Below are 22,036 nucleotides of genomic sequence, written 5' to 3' on the forward strand. Positions count from 1 at the left end.
TCAACTTCCTGACTGATGTCTTGAGATGTTGCTTCAATATATCCACCTTTTTAAATTTGTACCTTTATTTAACTAGGCAAGTCAGTTAAGAACCAATTATTTCCAATGACGGCCTAGGAACAGCGGGTTAACTGCCTTGTTCAGCGGCAGAATGACAGATTTGTACCTTGTCAGCTCGGGGATTCGAACTTGCAACCTTTCGATTACTAGTCCAACACTCTAACCACTAACCTACGCTGCTGCCCCGGCTGCCGCCCCCGTCCACATAATTTTCTTCCCTCATGAGGCCATCTACTTTGTGAAGTGCACCAGTCCCTCCTGCAGAAAACCAACCCTACAACATGATGCTGCCAAGCCTCCCCCTTTTTCATCCAAACATGACAATGGTCATTATGGCCAAACAGTTCTATTTTTCTTTCATCAGACCAGTGGACATTTCTCCAAGAAGTACAATCTTTGTCCCCATGTGCAGTTTCAAACTGTAGTCTGGCTTTTTTAATGGTGGTTTTGGAGCAGTGGCTTCTTCCTTGCTGAGCGGCCTGTCAGGTTATGTCGATATAGGACTCGTTTTACTGTGGATATAGATACTTTTGTACCAGTTTCCTCCAGCATTGTCACGTTCTTTCAAAATCGAACCCAGAAGCAGACCAGGACAAGGAGAGTAGGAAGAAGGTGAGTATTTATTTACAAGTGAATGTGAATGGGTAGATATATCCAGGTGGCGTAGCGGGCAGCGGTGGTGAGTTGATGGGAGTAAATAGGTGGATCCAATGGGGTAGCGGAATCCTCCGACGACCAGGCGGGAATGGGGTAAATGATCCGGGTGAGTAACTAAAGACAGAACAAACGGAGGTAAGTTTAAGGCAAGCAATACGTAAAAAACAACAAAACAAATTCTATCCAACTTGAGGCTGATACTCTGGCACAACATACTGTTCATGGCTAACGATCCGGCAGGGAATGGATGTCAGGTCCGGGCTTATGAAGAGGAGAGATGATGATCAGGACCAGGTGTGCAGATAGCTGATGGGATACAGGTGCGGGTAATCAGAACTCCCAACTGGCTACATTGCCCGTCAACCAGACAGGGTGCGTTCCAGGACGCCGGAAAAAACACTCCAGGACAGAACACAGGCAAAAAACAGACTCAGGAAACAGGATTCGTGACAAGCATCTTCACAAGGTCCTTTGATGTTGTTCTGGGATTGATTTGCACACGTTAATCTCTAGGAGACAGAACGCGTCTCCTTTCTGAGCGGTATGATGGCTGCGTGGTCCTATGGTGTTTATACTTGCGTGCTATTGTTTGTACAGATGGTACGTGGTACCTTCAGGCATTTGGAAATTGCTCCCAAGGATGAACCAGACTTGTGGAGGTCTACATTTTTTTCTGAGGTCTTGGCTGATTTATTTAGCTTTTCCCATGATGTCAAGCGAAGAAGCACTGAGGTTGAAGGTAGGCCTTGAAATACATCCACAGGTACACCTCCAATTGACTCAAATTATGTCAATTAGCCTATCAGAAGCTTCTAAGGCCATGAAATCATTTTCTGGAATTTTCCAAGCTGTTCAAAGGCAAAGTCAACTTAGTGTATGTAATATTCTGGCCCACTGGAATTGTGATACAGTGAATTTGAAGTCAAATCAAATGAATTTATAAAGCCCTTCTTACATCAGCTGATATGTAAAAGTGCTGTACAGAAACCCAGCCTAAAACCCCAAACAGCAAGCAATGCAGGTGTAGAAGCACGGTGGCTAGGAAAAACTCCATAGAAAGGCCAGAACCTAGGAAGAAACCTAGAGAGGAACCAGGGGGTGGACAGTCCTCTTCTGGCTGTGTCGGGTGAAGATTATAACAGAACATTGCCAAGATGTTCAAATGTTCATAGATGACCAGCAGGGTCAAATATTAATAATCACAGTGGTTGTCAAGGGTGCAACAGGTCAGTACCTCAGGAGTAAATGTCAGTTGGCTTTTATATAGATATAACAGATTGACCCTAGCCCCCTGACACATAAACTACTGCAGCATAATTACTGGAGGCTGAGACAGGAGGGGTCGGGAGACACTGTGGCCCCGTCCGACGATACCCCCGGACAGGGCCAAACAGGCAGGATGTAACCCCACCCACTTTGCCAAAGCACAGCCCCCACACCACTAGAGGGATATCTTCAACCACCAACTTACCATCCTGAGACAAGGCTGAGTATAGCCCACAAAGATCTCAGCCACGGCACAACCCAAGGGGGGGGGTGCCAACCCAGACAGGAAGATCACGTCAGTGACTCAACCCACTCAAGTGACGCACCCCTCCTAGGGACGGCATGGAAGAGCACCAGTAAGCCAGTGACTCAGCCCCTGTAATAGGGTTAGAGGCAGAGAATTCCAGTGGAGAGAGGGGAACCGGCCAGGCAGAGACAGCAAGGGCGGTTCGTTGCTCCAGAGCCTTTCCGTTCAACTTCACACTCCTGGGCCAGACTACACTCAATCATAGGACCTACTGTAGAGATGAGTCTTCAATAAAGACAGCCAGGCATTGTATACAGTACTGTCCAGTAGGCCATTCTGCTGCTCCCAGCAGGGTTGGCTCAGGCTTTATTGAGTAGGGATGTGGAGCTATTGTTTAGGGAGGCAGAGATGAGCCACACAGAGCCCCCCCCCCCCCCATGTCTGACTGAGACAGAGGGAACAAATGTCATAAATCATCCATAATCCACCACACTGGATAGGAGAGGAGAAAAGGGGAGACATCACGCTTCACATAATCTGCCCTGCTCACAAATCCACCATACGGGTGACAGATTAACATTAGCCTGACATCTAGGCTATGATTTTCCAGTCAACTCACCGGGACCCAGAAAAGAACCTGTAAATGTGAAATACTTGAAAGGAAAAGATTTCTCCTGGCATCTCTCTTTTCAGGTTCAGTTTACTGTGTAACAGAAGAAGCGTATTTAGCATATTACTGTTATATTATTATTATTATTATTTACCTTTATTTAACCAGGTAGGCTAGTTGAGAACACCTTTATTTAACCAGGTAGGCAAGTTGAGAACACCTTTATTTAACCAGGTAGGCAAGTTGAGAACAAGTTCTCATTTACAATTGCGACCTGGCCAAGATAAATCAAAGCAGTTCGACAGATAAAACGACACAGAGTTACACATGGAGTAAAAACAAACATACAGTCAATAATGCAGTATAAACAAGTCTATATACAATGTGAGCAAATGAGGTGAGAAGGGAGGTAAAGGCAAAAAAGGACATGATGGCAAAGTAAATACAATATAGCAAGTAAAATACTGGAATGGTAGTTTTGCAATGGAAGAATGTGCAAAGTAGAAATAAAAAATAATGGGGTGCAAAGGAGCAAAATAAATAAATAAATTAAAATTAAAATATACCTGTGTAGTCAATTTAGCGGGAATGTAAATTCACCTGGGAGAACCATTTTTATGGGGGTCTGGGGGCATCCACCCTCTGCAGAAATGTGACAATAAATGTATTTTGGTGTGCTCTGAACTGCATATGGAATGAATAGACTTTCAAAAAGAGTTGTTCTAAAACATTTCACAAACCGTCTTTTCTCTGTCCTCTTGCATTGTGTCCAGGTGGCCTCTAAGGACTTCATGGCTATGAAGCGCTCCCAGCTCTATGGGATGGGCAACAACCCCTACTCTCAGCAGCAGCAGGGTGGGCCCTATCCCAACCAGCCATACGGATCGCCCACTCCACACCGATACCCAATGGGGATGCAGGGGAGGGGCCAGGTGGGCATTGGCGGGATGCAGTACCCTCAACAGCAGGTATGTACACTATGTCCACATGAGGAAGATGATTCACAACTGTTCTGTTGCACACTCGCTCCCTAGGGCCAGGATCATTTCCAGACCATCTGATGTGACAGGAACATCCCCAGGCCCTTTTCTTCCCTGATGCTTGACACTTGATTTAAGTGTACTTTAATACCAAGCCATTCTGTGTTCTCTGAGTGTATCATGTCAAAAGGTGTCAGAGTGTCAGATTGATTAGTAAGTATCTCAGTGTGATTGAGAAAGCATCCTCTGTACAGTAGATTACAGGAACTGTCACAGTTGTCATAAATGGCATTGCAATGGATATTTGTTTCTCATTTGGAACAATATCTGTATTTCTTCGAAGGATGGCATTTTTTATTTCAGATCTAGCCCAAAGTGCCACGCAGTGCCGCCTCTGATATTTCTGTGGCTCGCACCTGGAAGTGGCAGTTCATCAATGCGTTCCCCATATCCTCCCTCTGGAATGGGCTGGTTGCTGTCTTTAGTGTGATGAAACCAAGCCCAGTCATTCTAACAACAGTCAACATCTGTCTCTCACAGCCAACAGCCGCACTTCACTAATATAATGATTCAGTGTTCCAAACAATGATGTTTGCCCTGTCTAACTCACCCGAAAGTCAATCCCATTTGGAGTGTGTGTGTATGTGTGTGTGTGTGTGCGCGTGCGCGTGTGTGTGTGTTTGCGTGCATGCGTGTGTTAGAGATAGAGTCTTGTCTCTGTACGCAGACTAGGACAATGGCTCAGTCAGTTTGGTTGGTTTTTAAACAACTGTGTTTGCTGCCAAAGCAGGCCAGTCTATTCTATAATTAGCCTGACCTGATGGTCAGAGTTTTAATGTGCCTCGCCAAGGTTTGTTGCACACATGGTGAGAGCAGATATGATATTGAGAAGGACAGACAGACAGTCTTTATTTTTTCTGATTACATTTATATTATAAACCAGGGATGGGGAACTGGCTTACAGGCCCTAAAAAATTAATAATAATAATAAAAATTGCATGAAATTAGTTTTACAATTGCAAAATCTTCTGTCCGCCCATTGCAAAAAGTGTAGAATTGTAGCATTCTTGCTTCAAAACTTAAACATTTTCTTTACACCCCATGGCAAAATGCTTAGAATTGCACCAAAATGAACTCAGTCTAAAAACGTTGTCTCTGGGGGCTACTAAGATGTTTTGCTCTCAATGTGGGGGAGGGGGAATGGATGTGGGTATGCAGACTGCTAAGGTTTAATAAGAAGATGTGCGCCCATTGTTTTCAAGGCAGTCTACTCACGCACACGCACACGCATACACACACGCACACACACACACACACAATTCAGCCATGGTGGTGCAGACCCAGTGTATTCTGAAGTCAAGTCAGTACACAGCACTACACAATAATCCACATAGTTTAAAAAGCAGACTCAGTGTCGTTTAAACTGTTTTCATTATTCACTCTAACATGCTCCTGTTCAGTATTATTTACTCTCCCATTCTCATGTTCAAAATGATTTACTCTCCCATTGTCATGTTCAATGTGATTTACTCTCCCATTCTCATGTTCAATGTGATTTACTCTCCCATTCTCATGTTCAATGTGATTTACTCTCCCATTCTCATGTTCAATGTGATTTACTCTCCCATTCTCATGTTCAATGTGATTTACTCTCCCATTCTCATGTTCAATATGATTTACTCTCCCATTCTCATGTTCAATATGATTTACTCTCCCATTCTCATGTTCAATGTGATTTACTCTCCCATTCTCATGTTCAATGTGATTTACTCTCCCATTCTCATGTTCAATATGATTTACTCTCCCATTTTCATGTTCAATATGATTTACTCTCCCATTCTCATGTTCAATATGATTTACTCTCCCTGTTACGCACACCTCTATGAAGAGGGAACGTAACACCCTGCTACAACTCAACTCTCCGTGAAGTGAAAGAGGTATGGACTGTAGGTGTGAGTAAGGATGACAAAAGGCAGAGAATTTACCGTTTACTAGGAATTTATTCCTTCACACGGTAATATGGGGAAAAGGGGCTGGACGGAACCAAAGTGAAGAAAGTAAATCTCAAAGCCCCCTCTCCTACCTTACCTGCCTACCCACTACTTACCTAACCTCTCCTACCTTACCTGCCTACCCACTATTTACCTAACCTACCCTCTCCTACCTTACCTGTCTACCCACTACTTACTTAACCTTACCCTCTCCTACCTTACCTGTCTACCCACTACTTACCTAACCTTACCCTCTCCTACCTTACCTGTCTACCCACTACTTACTTAACCTTACCCTCTCCTACCTTACCTGTCTACCCACTATTTACATAACCCACCCTCTCCTACCTTACCTGCCTACCCACTATTTACCTAACCTACCCTCTCCTACCTACCCACTACTTATCTAACCTACCCTCTCCTACCTTACCTGCCTACCCACTACTTACCTAACCTCTCCTACCTTACCTGCCTACCCACTATTTACCTAACCTCTCCTACCTTACCTGCCTACCCACTACTTACCTAATTTAGCACCACCTGGTGCCCTAACCAAAATACATGGGGTGGTCCACCCAGGTCTTACCTAGTGTGCCTAGACAGTGAATATACTACGGGTATATGTATGCCCGCGGGCCTCTTGCCTAAGCACTCCCTAGGTGCCTTCCCCTTCCCCCTGGGAACAAATGAAACAGAATATTAAACAATCCACTTCACAACAAAACTGATAAAAAGCTAACTCAGACCATTAAAGAAGCTCTGACAAAGCAACAAACACAGAACATAACAAAGCTGCTACCAAGAACAGCTAACATAGTACATACCAACGACCAACATGCTATACCCCTCAGCCATCAACCTCCTCTCTCAGCAATGATCTATATCACAATCAATCTCTCCCCTGAACAACAGAACACTAGCTTTTATAGCTTCAGGAGGCATTGGAAATTGGAGACAGCAGCGTCCTGACGAGGGAGCGGGGTCAGCTCTCCAATTAATCGTGGAGTCGACCAATCAGCTGCTGGGGGATTTCAGGAAGCCATCTCCTGAAACAGACTCAAATACACAAACTACAATGATTTATTCTCCCATTCTCATGCTCAATATGATTTACTCTCCCATTCTCATGTTCAAAATGATTTACTCTCCCATTCCCATGTTCAATATTATTTACTCTCCCATTCTCATGTTCAATATGATTTACTTTCCCATTCTCATGTTCAATATGATTTACTCTCCCATTCTCATGTTCAAAATGATTTACTCTCCCATTCTCATGTTCAATATGATTTACTCTCCCATGCTCATGTTCAATATGATTTACTCTTCCATTCTCATGTTCAATATGATTTACTCTCCCATTCTCATGTCCAATATTATTTACTCTCCCATTCTCATGTTCAATATGATTTACTCTCCCATTCTCATGTTCAATATGATTTACTCTCCCATTCTCATGTTCAATATGATTTACTCTCCCATTCTCATGTTCAATATTATTTACTCTCCCATTCTCATGTTCAATATTATTTACTCTCCCATTCTCATGTTCAATAGTATTTACTCTCCCATTCTCATGTTCAATAGTATTTACTCTCCCATTCTCATGCTCAATATTATTTACTCTCCCATTCTCATGTTCAATATTATTTACTCTCCCATTCTCATGTTCAATATTTCATGTTCATTATTATTAGATCCCAGGGTCTAGCCAGCATGTCTGGGGCTGTGTCTGTGTGTGTGTGTTTGAGTCTGTGTGTGCAGACTGACTGAGACTACAGACCACATCAGAGACTTCTTTCTACAGTTAAGCTGCTGCTACTTCTGCTGTAGGCTGCTTCTGACTCACTGTGATGACATCAGCACGCTTGGGCGCCACATTAACACAGGCATCAGAGACCTACTGTAATGCAGTGAGTAAAGGGATGTAGATGGAAAACACGCACGCAGGCTAGCACTCACACAGATACACATGAGTGGGGATGCGCACACACACAACGCACGCACATGCACGCACACCTTTCCATGACTGTGGACTCACTTCCAGAATATGTTGTGTAAAATACACACACACACACACACACACACACACACACACACACACACACACACACACACACACACACACACACACACACAAAACAAATTCCACACAAATTCCATGTTGGTCTTATGAAAATCAAGCTAATTACATGGGGAGAAAGACCATAGAGCCGCACAGAGCTGCAATGCAAAAATAATTAGCTAAATTATTGTTATCCCTCGTTATGGCCAAGGGATGCCAAGGGAGCTAACTTCTAAAGTTATAATTATCTGGTGTTCACATTAAAGTGGAAGGCACCACAGTGAATTTGTGAAATACAACCAACTGAAAGTAATGAGTTTATATCTGGGGAGATAAAAGTGTTTGAATCATCAGATTCATCTTTACAGTGTCACGAGCAAGACAAATGGAGACTAGGCGATGACAGAGAAGGTCAAAGAGCAGAAGACAGCTTCTTGTCTCTTCTCTGGTTGGTGCTGAAGACAGTGTGGACCTGACAGAGACAATGGCATTTTTTCAATGTTTTGGCAATTGAATGCTAACTATTTTTGTCTTGGAAAAGGCTCAAAAATCATTAGAATGTCATTATTTCATAATGTATTTCATGTTTAAAAACTGTATCCAAACCGAAATCTGTGATAATTTTTTTAATCATCGAAACCAAACCAAACCGACCTCAAAAAGCACCAATCGCTCAGCAATACTCCCAGGCCCACGTTGCCCAGTGTTAAGAACAGAAATGGTAGATAAATAATATTACATTGTATTGAATCATATTGTATTACACACTTCAGGGCCGGATTCAGAAATCATTGGCCCCGGCAGGCACGCAATCATTGTCTGTAAGCAAATCCTTGTACCAAGATGCACTTTGATGCATGGTAAATTTACTATTGAGGAAAAGGCCACTTTATAATAAAGCCATATTAACATTTGCGATGTGGCGTAGGCTATAGTTGAGTAGAGGCGTTTTTAGGATTTCCACACATGGGGAACATTTGCTAGCAGTGTACGCATTTCATGCAATTCTACATAATTTACAGGTATTTTTTGTATTTATTTAACTTTTATTTAACTAGGAAAGTCAGATAAGAACAAATTCTTATTTACAATGACAGCTTACATTATAGAAGACATTAGCTGAATCTTTTTTAATACTGCAAAAATGACCAAAATGAGTGGCTAAATACACTGACTATACAAAATATTAAGAACACCTCTTTCCATCACATAGACTGACCAGGAGAATCCAGGTGAAAACTATGATCCCTTATTGATGTCACTTGTTAAATCAAATTTTAACTGACTTGCCTAGTTAAATAAAGGTTCAATGTAAAATAATATATATAATAATTAGTATAGATCCACTGTCAATGAAGACTGCCCAAATGTCTGCATACTTGATCTGGGGAAACACTGAGGAGGTGCTTGGCCTCGTCCGGTTCAGTAAAGCCTCAAACATAAATTGTCCTCAACAGTGAAATAGGCTACTTAAAGGGGAGGCAGAGAACATCACAATTCAAACTGTTGTCAGAAAATAAAACTTGACAAGTTGACACATGGCCTATAGATAATTAGCAGGCAGCATGTGTCTTGGTTTGAGGGCAGCGCTGGTTAACTATCCTGTTGCATAACACTCACATTTTGGGGCCTCCCGAGTGGCGCAGCGGTCTAAGGCACTGCATCACAGTGCTAGAGGCGTCACTACAGATCCGGGTTCGGTCCCGGCCTGTGTCGCAGCCAGCTGTGACTCGGAGACGCATTGAGGTGGCAGACATTGGCCCAGTGTCGTCCGGTATGTCCTTGTCCCATCGCGCTCTAGCGACTCCTTGTGGCAGCCGGGTGCATTCATGCTGACTTCAGGTTGCCAGCTGTACGGTGTTTCCTCTGACACATTGGTGTAGGTGCCTTCCGGGTTAAGCGAGCAGTGCGGCTTGGCGAGTCGTGTTTCAGAGCTCCTGACTTTCTAGGGAGTTTTTCCTAGCCACTGTGCTTCTACATCTGCATTGTTTGGAGTTTTTGGCTGGGTTTCACTTTGTGACATCGGCTGATGTAAAAAGGGCTTTATAAATACATTTGATTGATTGATCGATTGATGGGACAAGACTGTAATTACCAAGTAGATATCACGAAATTGGGGAGAAAAAAGGGGTAAAAATAAATATGAATAATAATAATGTCCAATCGTATTTTGGAACAGTGAGTGCATTCTGGGACAGTACCACATCAAGCGCAGATAAAAACTCACGTTGGGGCAATAAAATGACTCAAGTATTTTGGTCCTGTCCCAGATTCAGTGCATGGAAATACGTTAGCAACAACTGTATCCTTCCCTGTTCTGTCCCCATAATTCATCCGCACCGTCGCCGAAGTGCTTGGTTACACACGCAGCTATGCAAGGTTGGCTGCAGGACTACTTACATTGTATTTACTATTTCAAATGGCTGCTAATCGTCTTCTGCCTCTCTCCATATCTTTTATCGGAAAACAGTGACATTTAGTGCCTTCTTCCCTTGATGTCTATACTGTGCAGCCTTGCCCTTTTCCACTTTGCGTAACTAACTTTTCCACCAGCTCCTTCTGTGACATCAAGCTCCATATAAGGGCATATCGTGACATTTCTACGTAGCAGGGTCTCCACCACGAGGGCGAACATGGGCAGTTGTTACCTATATCCTCGGCTGTGGCAGTAGGCTACATAAAATAGTGATGTATAATAATCACAAATGTTTTAGGTGGAAAAGTACACATTCCTGACTCAAAACCGATAGTACCTTTATCCAAAAAAGGCAAATTCTGCCGTCTGCTTTCAATACAACAATGATTTTTAAAATCATGAATTCACAGGCAACCGAGCAGAGCGAGGCCTGCATCCTGCAACGTCAGTAGTCACATGACTTGTTTAGCTGTTTCAGTACAGCACTACAGGGAGAGAGAGATATAGAGGGAAAACTCAGCTGAACTAGTTTCAATGTATGGAATCACTTGGGAGTTTCTGGATTTTGGATAAAATTCCCCTTTAAATATTTCAGTAAAATTCTCATCCTTTTTTACCCCCAGTAAGAAACTTCTAGCCATTGGATGCTAAAAGATAAGAACTGCTAACTAACTGGCAAGACAAAAAACAGTCAACAACTTTGGGAGTACAGAACCCTAGAAATCAGCCGAAAGCCTTCTAGTGGATAAAGTAAGAACACACACACACACACACACACACACACACACACACACACACACACACACACACACACACACACACACACACACACACACACACACACACACACACACACACACACACACACACACACACACACACACATACATACACATACACATACACGCACATGCACGCCTGTCCCCAACTCTCCTCAGCAGACTCACACAGTCAATTAAAGTGATCTGTCTCTCCCACCTCTCCTTTAAACAGCCATGGTAGGCAAGTAGGAGGCAAGTAGGAGGCAATCAGGAGGCAAGCAGGAGGCAAGCACAGGCACTAAACTATGTTTTATCTCTGAAGGAAAGCCTCCGCCCTCAAGCAAATGTGGCGGTGCGTTCAGTCAGGTAGAGTAAGTGTGTGTGAGTGTGTGTGATGTGACAGAGGTAACGTTGGTCCACAGGAGGCAGAACAAACAGAGCAGGGAGCCAGGTAGAAGGACCTGTCTGATGACAGGACGAGACGGGTGTTTGTTTGGAAGTAGAATGAACTTGAAAGTAAAAAGGCTGTCAATTCCACTGTAATTTCCTGTGATGTCAAAGTTGGCAGACAGAAAGGAAAAGGAATTTGAAGGAAACGTTAGTGTTTGATGTGTCGGAGGGGGGAGGGGGGGGGGGGTAGAGATTGTCTGTGAAATGAAAGAGGGAAAATGTGTCAACAAGGCAGTGAGGAACCATTACCTGTGTCTGCTGCTTGTTCTGACACAGACTCGCCTCGGCCAAGTTAATAGAATCCAACCATTAGACTGGAGTAGAAATGTGGCTGTGGCCAGCGTCTATTCTTCCACTGGTGAAGACCTCTGTCCTATCTGCTTGCCTTTTCTTTCCACTGCTACTTGGAAAGCTTTTCATTCAAAGAAACGTGTGTTTTTTCCTCTCTTCTGTCCGTACATTCAACCTTGAAGTTGTTATTTCTGGTTCCTCCTGCTCCATAAAAAGTGTATCCCACACTCCCAGATGGGCTCCCATCACCTCTGTGTCATGGTTATCGACTGCAGGGAATTAGGTGGGTAATTTATGGCATTGATTGAGGCATGTTGGTGAGGAACACTTGGAGCCGGTGTAATCACTAAGGAGCCTGGCAGCTGTCTCGGGGGTTAATGTACTGAGCGCTGGTCAGCCTGATGGATAGCTGAGAGGGACACATCAATTACACCAGGAAGTCAGAGAGGACCGGGGCTGGTCAGGGCCCATGGTGGAGGCCGGCGATGGGGGCCGATGGCCCTTTGAAAGGCTTTTTGAAATGTTGAAGGCTGCTCTTCAAAGTCCTCCTGCTTCTCCTGCTTCTCTACCGCTCTCCTTCTCATCTACCACTCTCCTCTAACCCTCTCCTTCTCATCTACCACTCTCCTCTACCCCTCTCCTTCTCATCTACCACTCTCCTCTACCCCTCTCCTTCTCATCTACCACTCTCCTCTACCCCTCTCCTTCTCATCTACTACCACTCTCCTCTACCCCTCTCCTTCTCATCTACCACTCTCCTCTAACCCTCTCCTTCTCATCTACCACTCTCCTCTACCCCTCTCCATCTCATCTACCACTCTCCTCTAACCCTCTCCTTCTCATCTACCACTCTCCTCTACCCCTCTCCTTCTCATCTACCACTCTCCCTTACCCCTCTCCTTCTCATCTACCACTCTCCTCTAACCCTCTCCTTCTCATCTACCACTCTCCTCTACCCCTCTCCATCTCATCTACCACTCTCCTCTACCCCTCTCCATCTCATCTACCACTCTCCTCTACCCCTCTCCTTCTCATCTACCACTCTCCTCTAACCCTCTCCTTCTCATCTACTACTCTCCTCTACCCCTCTCCTTCTCATCTACCACTCTCCTCTACCCCTCTCCTTCTCATCTACCACTCTCCTCTACCCCTCTCCTTCTCATCTACCACTCTCCTCTACCCTCTCCTTCCATCTACCACTCTCCTCTACCCTCTCCTTCTCATCTACCACTCTCCTCTAACCCTCTCCTTCTCATCTACCACTCTCCTCTAACCCTCTCCTTCTCATCTACCACTCTCCTCTAACCCTCTCCTTCTCATCTACCACTCTCCTCTAACCCTCTCCTTCTCATCTACCACTCTCCTCTAACCCTCTCCGTCTCATCTACCACTCTCCTCTACCCCTCTCCTTCTCATCTACCACTCTCCTCTACCCCTCTCCTTCTCATCTACCACTCTCCTCTACCCTTCTCCTTCTCATCTACCCCTCTCCTCTACCCCGCTCCTTCTCATCTACCACTCTCCTCTACCCCTCTCCTTCTCATCTACCCTTCTCCTCTACCCCTCTCCTTATCATCTACCACTCTACTCTACCCCTCTCCTTCTCATCTACCACTCTCTACCCCTCTACTTCTCATCTACCACTCTCCTCTACCCCTCTCCTTCTCATCTACCACTCTCCTCTAACCCTCTCCTTCTCATCTACTACTCTCCTCTACCCCTCTCCTTCTCATCTACCACTCTCCTCTAACCCTCTCCTTCTCATCTACCACTCTCCTCTACCCCTCTCCTTCTCATCTACCACTCTCCTCTACCCCTCTCCTTCTCATCTACCACTCTCCTCTAACCCTCTCCTTCTCATCTACCACTCTCCTCTAACCCTCTCCTTCTCATCTACCACTCTCCTCTAACCCTCTCCTTCTCATCTACCACTCTCCTCTACCCCTCTCCTTCTCATCTACCACTCTCCTCTAACCCTCTCCTTCTCATCTACCACTCTCCTCTACCCTCTCCGTCTCATCTACCACTCTCCTCTACCCCTCTCCTTCTCATCTACCACTCTCCTCTACCCCTCTCCTTCTCATCTACCACTCTCCTCTACCCTTCTCCTTCTCATCTACCCCTCTCCTCTACCCCGCTCCTTCTCATCTACCACTCTCCTCTACCCCTCTCCTTCTCATCTACCCTTCTCCTCTACCCCTCACCTTATCATCTACCACTCTACTCTACCCCTCTCCTTCTCATCTACCACTCTCTACCCCTCTACTTCTCATCTACCACTCTCCTCTACCCCTCTCCTTCTCATCTACCACTCTCCTCTACCCCTCTCCTTCTCATCTACCACTCTCCTCTACCCCTCTCCTTCTCATCTACCCCTCTCCTCTACCCCTCTCCTTCTCATCTACCACTCTCCTCTACCCCTCTCCTTCTCATCTACCACTCTCCTTCTCATCTACCCCTCCCCTCTACCCCTCTCCTTCTCATCTACCACCCTCCTCTACCCCTCTCCTCTACCCCTCTCCTTCTCATCTACCACTCTCCTCTACCCCTCTCTTTCTCATCTACCACTCTCCTCTACCCCTCTCCTTCTCATCTACCACTCTCCTCTACCCCTCTCCTTCTCATCTACCACTCTCCTCTACCCCTCTACTTCTCATCTACCACTCTCCTCTACCCCTCTCCTTCACATCTACCCCTCTCCTCTACCCCTCTCCTTCTCATCTACCACTCTCCCTTACCCCTCTCCTTCTCATCGACCCTCTGCTTATCATCTACCACTCTCCTTCTCATCTACCCTTCTCCTCTACCCCTCTCCTTCTCATCTACCACTCTCCTCTACCCCTCTCCTTCTCATCTACCCCTCTCCTTCTCATCTACACTTCTCCTCTGCCCCTCTCCTTCTCCTCTACCCTTCTCCTCTAACCCTCTCCTTCTCATCTACCACTCTCCTCTACCCCTCTCCTTCTCATCTACCCCTCTCCTTCTCATCTACCACTCTCCTCTACCCCTCTCCTTCTCATCTACCACTCTCTTCTACCCCTCTCCTCTACCCCTCTCTGTCTCATCTACCACTCTCCTGTACCCCTCTCCTTCTCATCTACCACTCTCCTTCTCATCTACCCCTCTCCTTCTCATCTACACTTCTCCTCTGCCCCTCTCCTTCTCCTCTACCCTTCTCCTCTAACCCTCTCCTTCTCATCTACCACTCTCCTCTACCCCTCTCCTTCTCATCTACCCCTCTCCTTCTCATCTACCACTCTCCTCTACCCCTCTCCTTGTCATCTACCACTCTCTTCTACCCCTCTCCTCTACCCCTCTCTGTCTCATCTACCACTCTCCTGTACCCCTCTCCTTCTCATCTACCACTCTCCTTCTCATCTACCCCTCTCCTCTACCCCTCTCCTTCTCATCTACCACCCCCCTCTACCCCTCTCCTATACCCCTCTCCTTCTCATCTACCCTTCTCCTCTACCCCTCTCCTTCTCATATACGACTCTCCTCTAACCCTCTCCTTCTCATCCACCCCTCTCCTCTACCCCTCTCCTCCTCATCCACCCCTCTTCTCTACATCTCTCCTCCAGCCCTCTCCTATACCCCTCTCCTCCTCATCGACCCCTCTTCTCTATGTCTCTCCTCCACCCCTCTCATCCACCCCTCTCATCCACCCCTCTCCTCTACATCTCTCTTCCATCCCTGTCATCCACCCCTCTCCTTTGCATCTCTCCTCCACCCCTCTCACCTACATCTCTCCTCTACCCCTCTCCTCTACCCCCCCCTCCATTACCCCTCTACCCCTCTCCTCCACCCCTCTTCTCTACATCTCTCCTCTACCCCTCTCCTCTACCCCCCCTCCATTACCCCTCTACCCCTCTCATCCACCCCTATCACCCTCTCATCCACCCCTCAACCCCTCTCCTCCACCCCTCTCCTCTACCCCTCTCCTCTACCCCCCCTCCATTACCTCTCTACCCCTCTCATCCACCCCTATCACCCTCTCATCCACCCCTCAACCCCTCTCCTCCACCCCTCTCCTCTTCTCCTCTCACCCTCTCCTCTCCCCCTCTCCTCCACTCCTCTCCTCTTCTCCTCTCCCCCTCTCCTCCACCCCTCTTGTCCACCCCTCTCCTCTTCTCCTCTCCCCCTCTCCTCCACTACTCTCCTCTTCTCCTCTCCCCCTCTCCTCCACCCGTCTTGTCCACCCCTCTACCCCGGCAGGACCCAAGGCATAATTTCCAAACCACAATTAAAACAGGAGACATTAAGAGGGATGGAGAGAAGAGGATGGCGGTACGGTGAAGCAGCCAGGAGATGTATGGAGGCTGATTCATTAAGGTTCCTCTCGCTGCAGAATAGATTACGTTTCAGGATCAATTCAATTAGTGGGAACCCTGCGCACGTCAGTGGCTCCAATGGCCCTCTCTCATTTGTTACTTTTATTACCTACTGTTCTATAGGCCCCAGCCAATCAGCCGTGAGGAGCAGGACGCCATGCGTTCATTAGCTACAGATAAAAACGTCTTTGCACGCCGTCCCTCACACAGCCAACTTGGTGGTTTTCCCTTCAAGCCCAGCGTCAGTTGTATTGAGGTACAGTTTGCCTGTCTCTTCCATTTAAATGTCTGCTGTCGCTTGTGAAGAATGTTTGAATAGGTTGGGAACGGCTCCTGTTTTTGAAGCTGCCCCCATTTTTGTGGAGCGTAGTAGAACAATGCTACTGTCGTTTGGCCTAAATTGGTGAATTGAATCCAGATTCAACATGCCCTCCCTAATGCTTTGGATTCAGACAGATTTCTAATACAGCCACTAATGGCCGATAGTGGGAGTACGTTCTCTCTGTGTGTCATAATGGCCAATGACTCTGATAGCTGATGGCTCATTACTCCCAGAAGCAACAACACTCACTGTGATATTTTTTATTGCCTTTATTTGTGCTGAAAGCCTACAAACAGCAGGACAGAATAAAAATAGTATCTGCCATTTAGCATTGTGCCAGATGGAAAGGGGGGGGGGTTAAGAGAGAGAGAAAAAAAGAAAGAGAGAAGTAGAAGGATAGAGCGATTGAGTGTGGGAGAGAGAGAGAGATTAGGGCTAGATTAGTTTGGCTGTGCTGAGATTCATCTTTCTCTCGCTCCACATTACAGATAGATTTATACAGGTCAGGTCTGCCTTTACAGACCACAGTTTGTCTTGCATTTAGACTGGGCTAAATACTGCCGATATTCACACTCTCCCATCACATCCACTCTCTAGATACTTGGAGGAACATTAATAAGAATCAATTAATTATTTATAAGTAGTGTGTACTAGGTAATAGAGTATTTAAGCATATTTAAACATCTACCATGTAACACGCATTATACACATTGATTAGCATTGCACAGGGAAGATGCAAGATGGTCGCCTCGCTTGGCGTTCTTAGGAAACTATGCAGTATTTTGTTTTGTTATGTATTATTTCTTACATTGATACAACAGGAAGTCTTATTACATACACCTGGGAAAAACTATTGGATATACGAGCAACGTCAACTCACCAACATTACGACCAGGAATACGACTTTCCTGAAGCAGATCCTCTCTTTGGACCACCACCCAGGACAATGGAGCTAATTCCAGTAGGCGATCCAAAACAGCAACGCCTCAGAAGAGGCAGACGGAGCGGTCTTTTGGTCAGGCTCCGTAGACGGGCACATCGCTCACCGCTGCCGAGTATACTACTAGCCAATGTCCAGTCTCTTGACAACAAGGTAGACGAAATTCAAGCAAGGGTTGACTTCCAGAGAGACATCAGAGATTGTAACATTCTCTGTTTCAAGGAAACATGGCTCTCTCGGGATATGTTGTCGGAATCGGTTCAGCCACCAGTCTTCTCCACGCATCGCGCCGACAGAGATAAACACCTCTCTGGGAAGAGGAAGGGCAGGGGTATATGCTTCATGATTAACAACTCATGGTGTAATCATAACAACATATAGGAACTCAAGTCCTTCTGCTCACCCCACCTAGAATTCCTTACAATCAAATGCCGGCCATTCTACCTACCAAGAGAATTATCGTCAGTTAAAGTCACAGCTGTGTACATTCTCCTCACCAAGATGGCCATCAAGGAACTTCACTGGACTCTATGTAAACAGGAAACTATATATCCTATATATCCTATATATCCTATATAGCCTGAATTTATTGTAGCTGGGGATTTTAACAAAGCAAATTTGAGATCAATGTTACCTAAATTTGATCAGCATATTGATTGCATGACACATAGGGCTAATACTCTCGACCACTGCTACTCTAACTTCCACAATGCATGCAAAGCCCTCCCCCGCCCTCCCTTCGGCAAATCCAACCACGACGCTATCTTGCTCGTGACGGCTTATAGGCAGAAACTCAAACAGGATGTACCAGTGACGAGAACCATTCAACGCTGGACTGACTACGCTCCAAGATTGTTTTGATCACGTGGACAGCGTATAGATCAACAACATTGATCTATACGCTGCCTCGGTGAGTGTGTTTATAAACAAGTGCATTGGCGATGTCGTAACCACTGTGACTATTAAAACTTACCCTAACCAGAAACCGTGGATGGATGGCGGCAATCGCGCCAAACTTAAAGCGCAATCCACCGCATTTAACCATGGAAAGATGACTGGGAATATGACTGAATATAAACAGTCTAATTATTCCCTCCGCAAGGCAATCAAACAAGCGAAATGCCAGTTCAGGGACAAGGTGGAATCGCAAGTCAAAGGCTCAGACATGAGACTTACATGGCAGGGCCTACAGGAAATCATGGACTGCAAAAACAAAAACAGCCACGCCACGGACACTGCGTCATGCTTCCAGACAAACTAAACTCCTTCTTTGCCCTCTTTGAGTATAATACAGTGCCACCGTCGCGGATCGCTAACAAAGACTGCGCCCCCCACTCTCCTTCTCAGTGGCTGATGTGAGTAAAACATTTAAACATGTTAACCCTCGCAAGGCTGCTGGCCCAGACGGCATCCCTAGCTGCATCCTCAGATCATGCACAGACCAGCTGGCTGGTGTGTTTACAGACATATTTAAATGACACCCTATCCCAGTCTGTTGTCCCCATATGCTTCAAGATGGCTACCATTGTTCCTGTACCCAAGAATGCAGAGATATTCTAAACTAAGTGACTATCGCCCCGTAGCCCTCACTTCTGTCATCATGAAGTGCTTTAAGAGGCTAGTCAAGGATCATTTCACTGCCACCTTACCGGCCACCCTAGACCCACTTCAGTTTGCATACCGCCCCAACATGTCCACAGATGACGCAATCGCCATCACACTGCACACTGCCCTATCCCATCTGGACGAGAGGAATACCTATGTAAGAATGCTGTTCATTGACTACAGCTCAGCATTCAACACCATAGTACCCTCCAAGCTCATCATCAAGTTGGAGGCCCTGGGTCTCAACCCCTCCCTGTGCAACTGGGTCCTGGACTTTCTGACGGGCCGCCCCCAGGTGGTGAAGGTAGGAAACAACATCTCCACTTCACTGACCCTCAACACTGGGGCCCCACAAGGGTGTGTGCTCAGCCCTCTCCTGTACTTCCTGTTCACCCATGACTGTGTGGCCATGCACGCCTCCAACTCAATCATCAAGTTTGCAGACGACACAACGGTAGTGGGCTTGATTACCAACAACGACGAGACAGCCTACAGGGAGGAGGTGAGGGCACTCGGAGTGTGGTGTCAGGAAAATAACCTCTCACTCAACATCAACAAAACAAAGGAGATGATCGTGGAAACAGCAGAGGGAGCACCCCGTATCCACATCGAAGGGTCAGCAGTGGAGAAGGTGGAAAGTTTTAAGTTCCTGGGCGTACACATCACAGACAAATTGAAATGGTCCACCCACACAGACAGTGTGGTGAAGAAGGCGCAACAGCTCCTCTTCAACCTCAGGAGGCTGAAGAAATTTGGATTGTCACCCAAAACCCTGACAAACTTTTACAGATGCACAATTGAAAGCATCCTGTCGGGCTGTATCACAGCCTGGTATGGCAACTGCACCGCCCTCAACCTATGGCTCTCCAGAGGGTAGTGATGCCCCCGCATCACCGGGGGCAAACTACCTGCCCTCCATGACACCTACAGCACCCGATGTCACAGGAAAGATCATCAAGGACAACAACCACCTGAGCCACTGCCTGTTTACACCTCTATCATCCAGAAGGTGAGGTCAGTACAGGTGCATCAAAGCTGGGACCGAGAGATTCAGGAACAGCTTCTATCTCAAGGCCATCAGACTGCTAAACAGCCATCACTAACTCAGAGAGACTGAAAAACAGCTTCTATCTCAAGGCCATCAGACTGCTAAACAGCCATCACTAACTCAGAGAGACTGAAAAACAGCTTCTATCTCAAGGCCATCAGAATGCTAAACAGCCATCACTAACTCAGAGAGACTGAAAAACAACTTCTATATCAAGGCCATCAGACTGCTAAACAGCCATCACTAACTCAGAGAGACTGAAAAACAACTTCTATATCAAGGCCATCAGACTGCTAAACAGCCATCACTAACTCAGAGAGACTGAAAAACAACTTCTATATCAAGGCCATCAGACTGCTAAACAGCCATCACTAACTCAGAGAGACTGAAAAACAACTTCTATATCAAGGCCATCAGAATGCTAAACAGCCATCACTAACTCAGAGGCTGCTGCCCACATTGAGACCCAATCACTGGACACATTAACAAATGGCTCACTAGTCACTTTAAACAACACCATTTTAAATAATGCCACTTTAATAGTTTACATATCTTACATTACTCATATTACATGTATGTACTGTATTTTATACCATCTATTGCACCTTGCTTATGCCGCTCGGCCATCGCTCATCCATATACTTACATGTACATATTCTCATTCACCCCTTTAGATTTGTGTGTATTAGGTAGTTGTTGGGGAATTGTTCGGTTACTTATTTACTGCACTGTCGGAAACTAGAAGCACAAGCATTTTGCTACACTCACATTAACATCTGCTAACCATGTGTATGTGACCAATAACATGTGATTTGATTACAGTAAGTGTTATGCTTGTCGTCTTTCTTATTCTCTGTTAATGTGTTTCTAAATGTGATCGTCTCAGACATGCGCTGTCAGATCTGCACTGTCACACTCACAGAACTAGAATGACATTCTATTTGTATGGTCACACTCACAGAACTAGAATGACATTCTATTTGTACTGTCACACTCACAGAACTAGAATGACATTCTATTGTATGGTCACACTCACAGAACTAGAATGACATTCTATTTGTATGGTCACACTCACAGAACTAGAATGACATTCTATTTGTATGGTCACACTCACAAGAACTAGAATGACATTCTATTTGTATGGTCACACTCACAGAACTAGAATGACATTCTATTTGTATGGTCACACCTCACAGAACTAGAATGACATTCTATTTGTTATTGTCACACTCACAGAACTAGAATGACATTCTATTTGTATGGTCACACTCACAGAACTAGAATGACATTCTATTGTATGGTCACACTCACAGAACTAGAATGACATTCTATTTGTATGGTCCACCTCACAGAACTAGAATGACATTCTATTTGTATGGTCACACTCACAGAACTAGAATGACATTCTATTTGTACTGTCACCACAGTCACACCACTAGACCTGACATTCTATTTGTATGGTCACACTCACAAACTAAGATGACATTCTATTGTATGGTCCCTCACAGAACTAGAATGACATTCTATTTGTTATGGTCACCTACCCAGAACTAGAATGACATTCTATTTGTAATGGTCCACCAACTCACAGAACTAGAATGACATTCTATTGTATGGTCACACTCACAGAACTAGAATGACATTCTATTTGTATGGTCACACTCACAGAACTAGAATGACATTCTATTGTATGGTCACACTCACAGAACTAGAATGACATTCTTATTTGTATGGTCACACTCAACAGAACTAGAATGACATTCTATTTGTATGGTCACACTCAAAGAACTAGAATGACATTCTATTTGTATGGGTCACACTCACAGAACTAGAATGACATTCTATTTGTATGGTCACACTCACAAGAACTAGAATGACATTCTATTTGTATGGTCCACACTCACAGAACTGAATGACATTTCTATTTGTATGGTTACACTCACAGAACTAGAATGACATTCTATTGGTAATGGTCACACTCACCAGAACTAGAATG

The 22,036-nt window shown here is 45.4% G+C and overlaps 1 protein-coding gene across 1 annotated transcript in view; it reads left to right on the forward strand.

Annotated features, from left to right (window-relative positions):
* LOC109893780 (AT-rich interactive domain-containing protein 1B) overlaps positions 1 to 22,036 on the forward strand; it is a 352,299-nt gene that overhangs the window by 66,169 nt on the left and 264,094 nt on the right. Inside the window, exon 2 of the mRNA XM_031829069.1 lies at positions 3,614 to 3,808. Within this exon, the coding sequence (XP_031684929.1) occupies positions 3,614 to 3,808 (195 nt within the window). The remainder of the gene's footprint in view (positions 1 to 3,613; positions 3,809 to 22,036) is intronic.

This window comes from Oncorhynchus kisutch, linkage group LG7 (assembly GCF_002021735.2).
Source record: "Oncorhynchus kisutch isolate 150728-3 linkage group LG7, Okis_V2, whole genome shotgun sequence".
In the NCBI taxonomy this organism is placed as follows: Eukaryota; Metazoa; Chordata; class Actinopteri; order Salmoniformes; family Salmonidae; genus Oncorhynchus; species Oncorhynchus kisutch.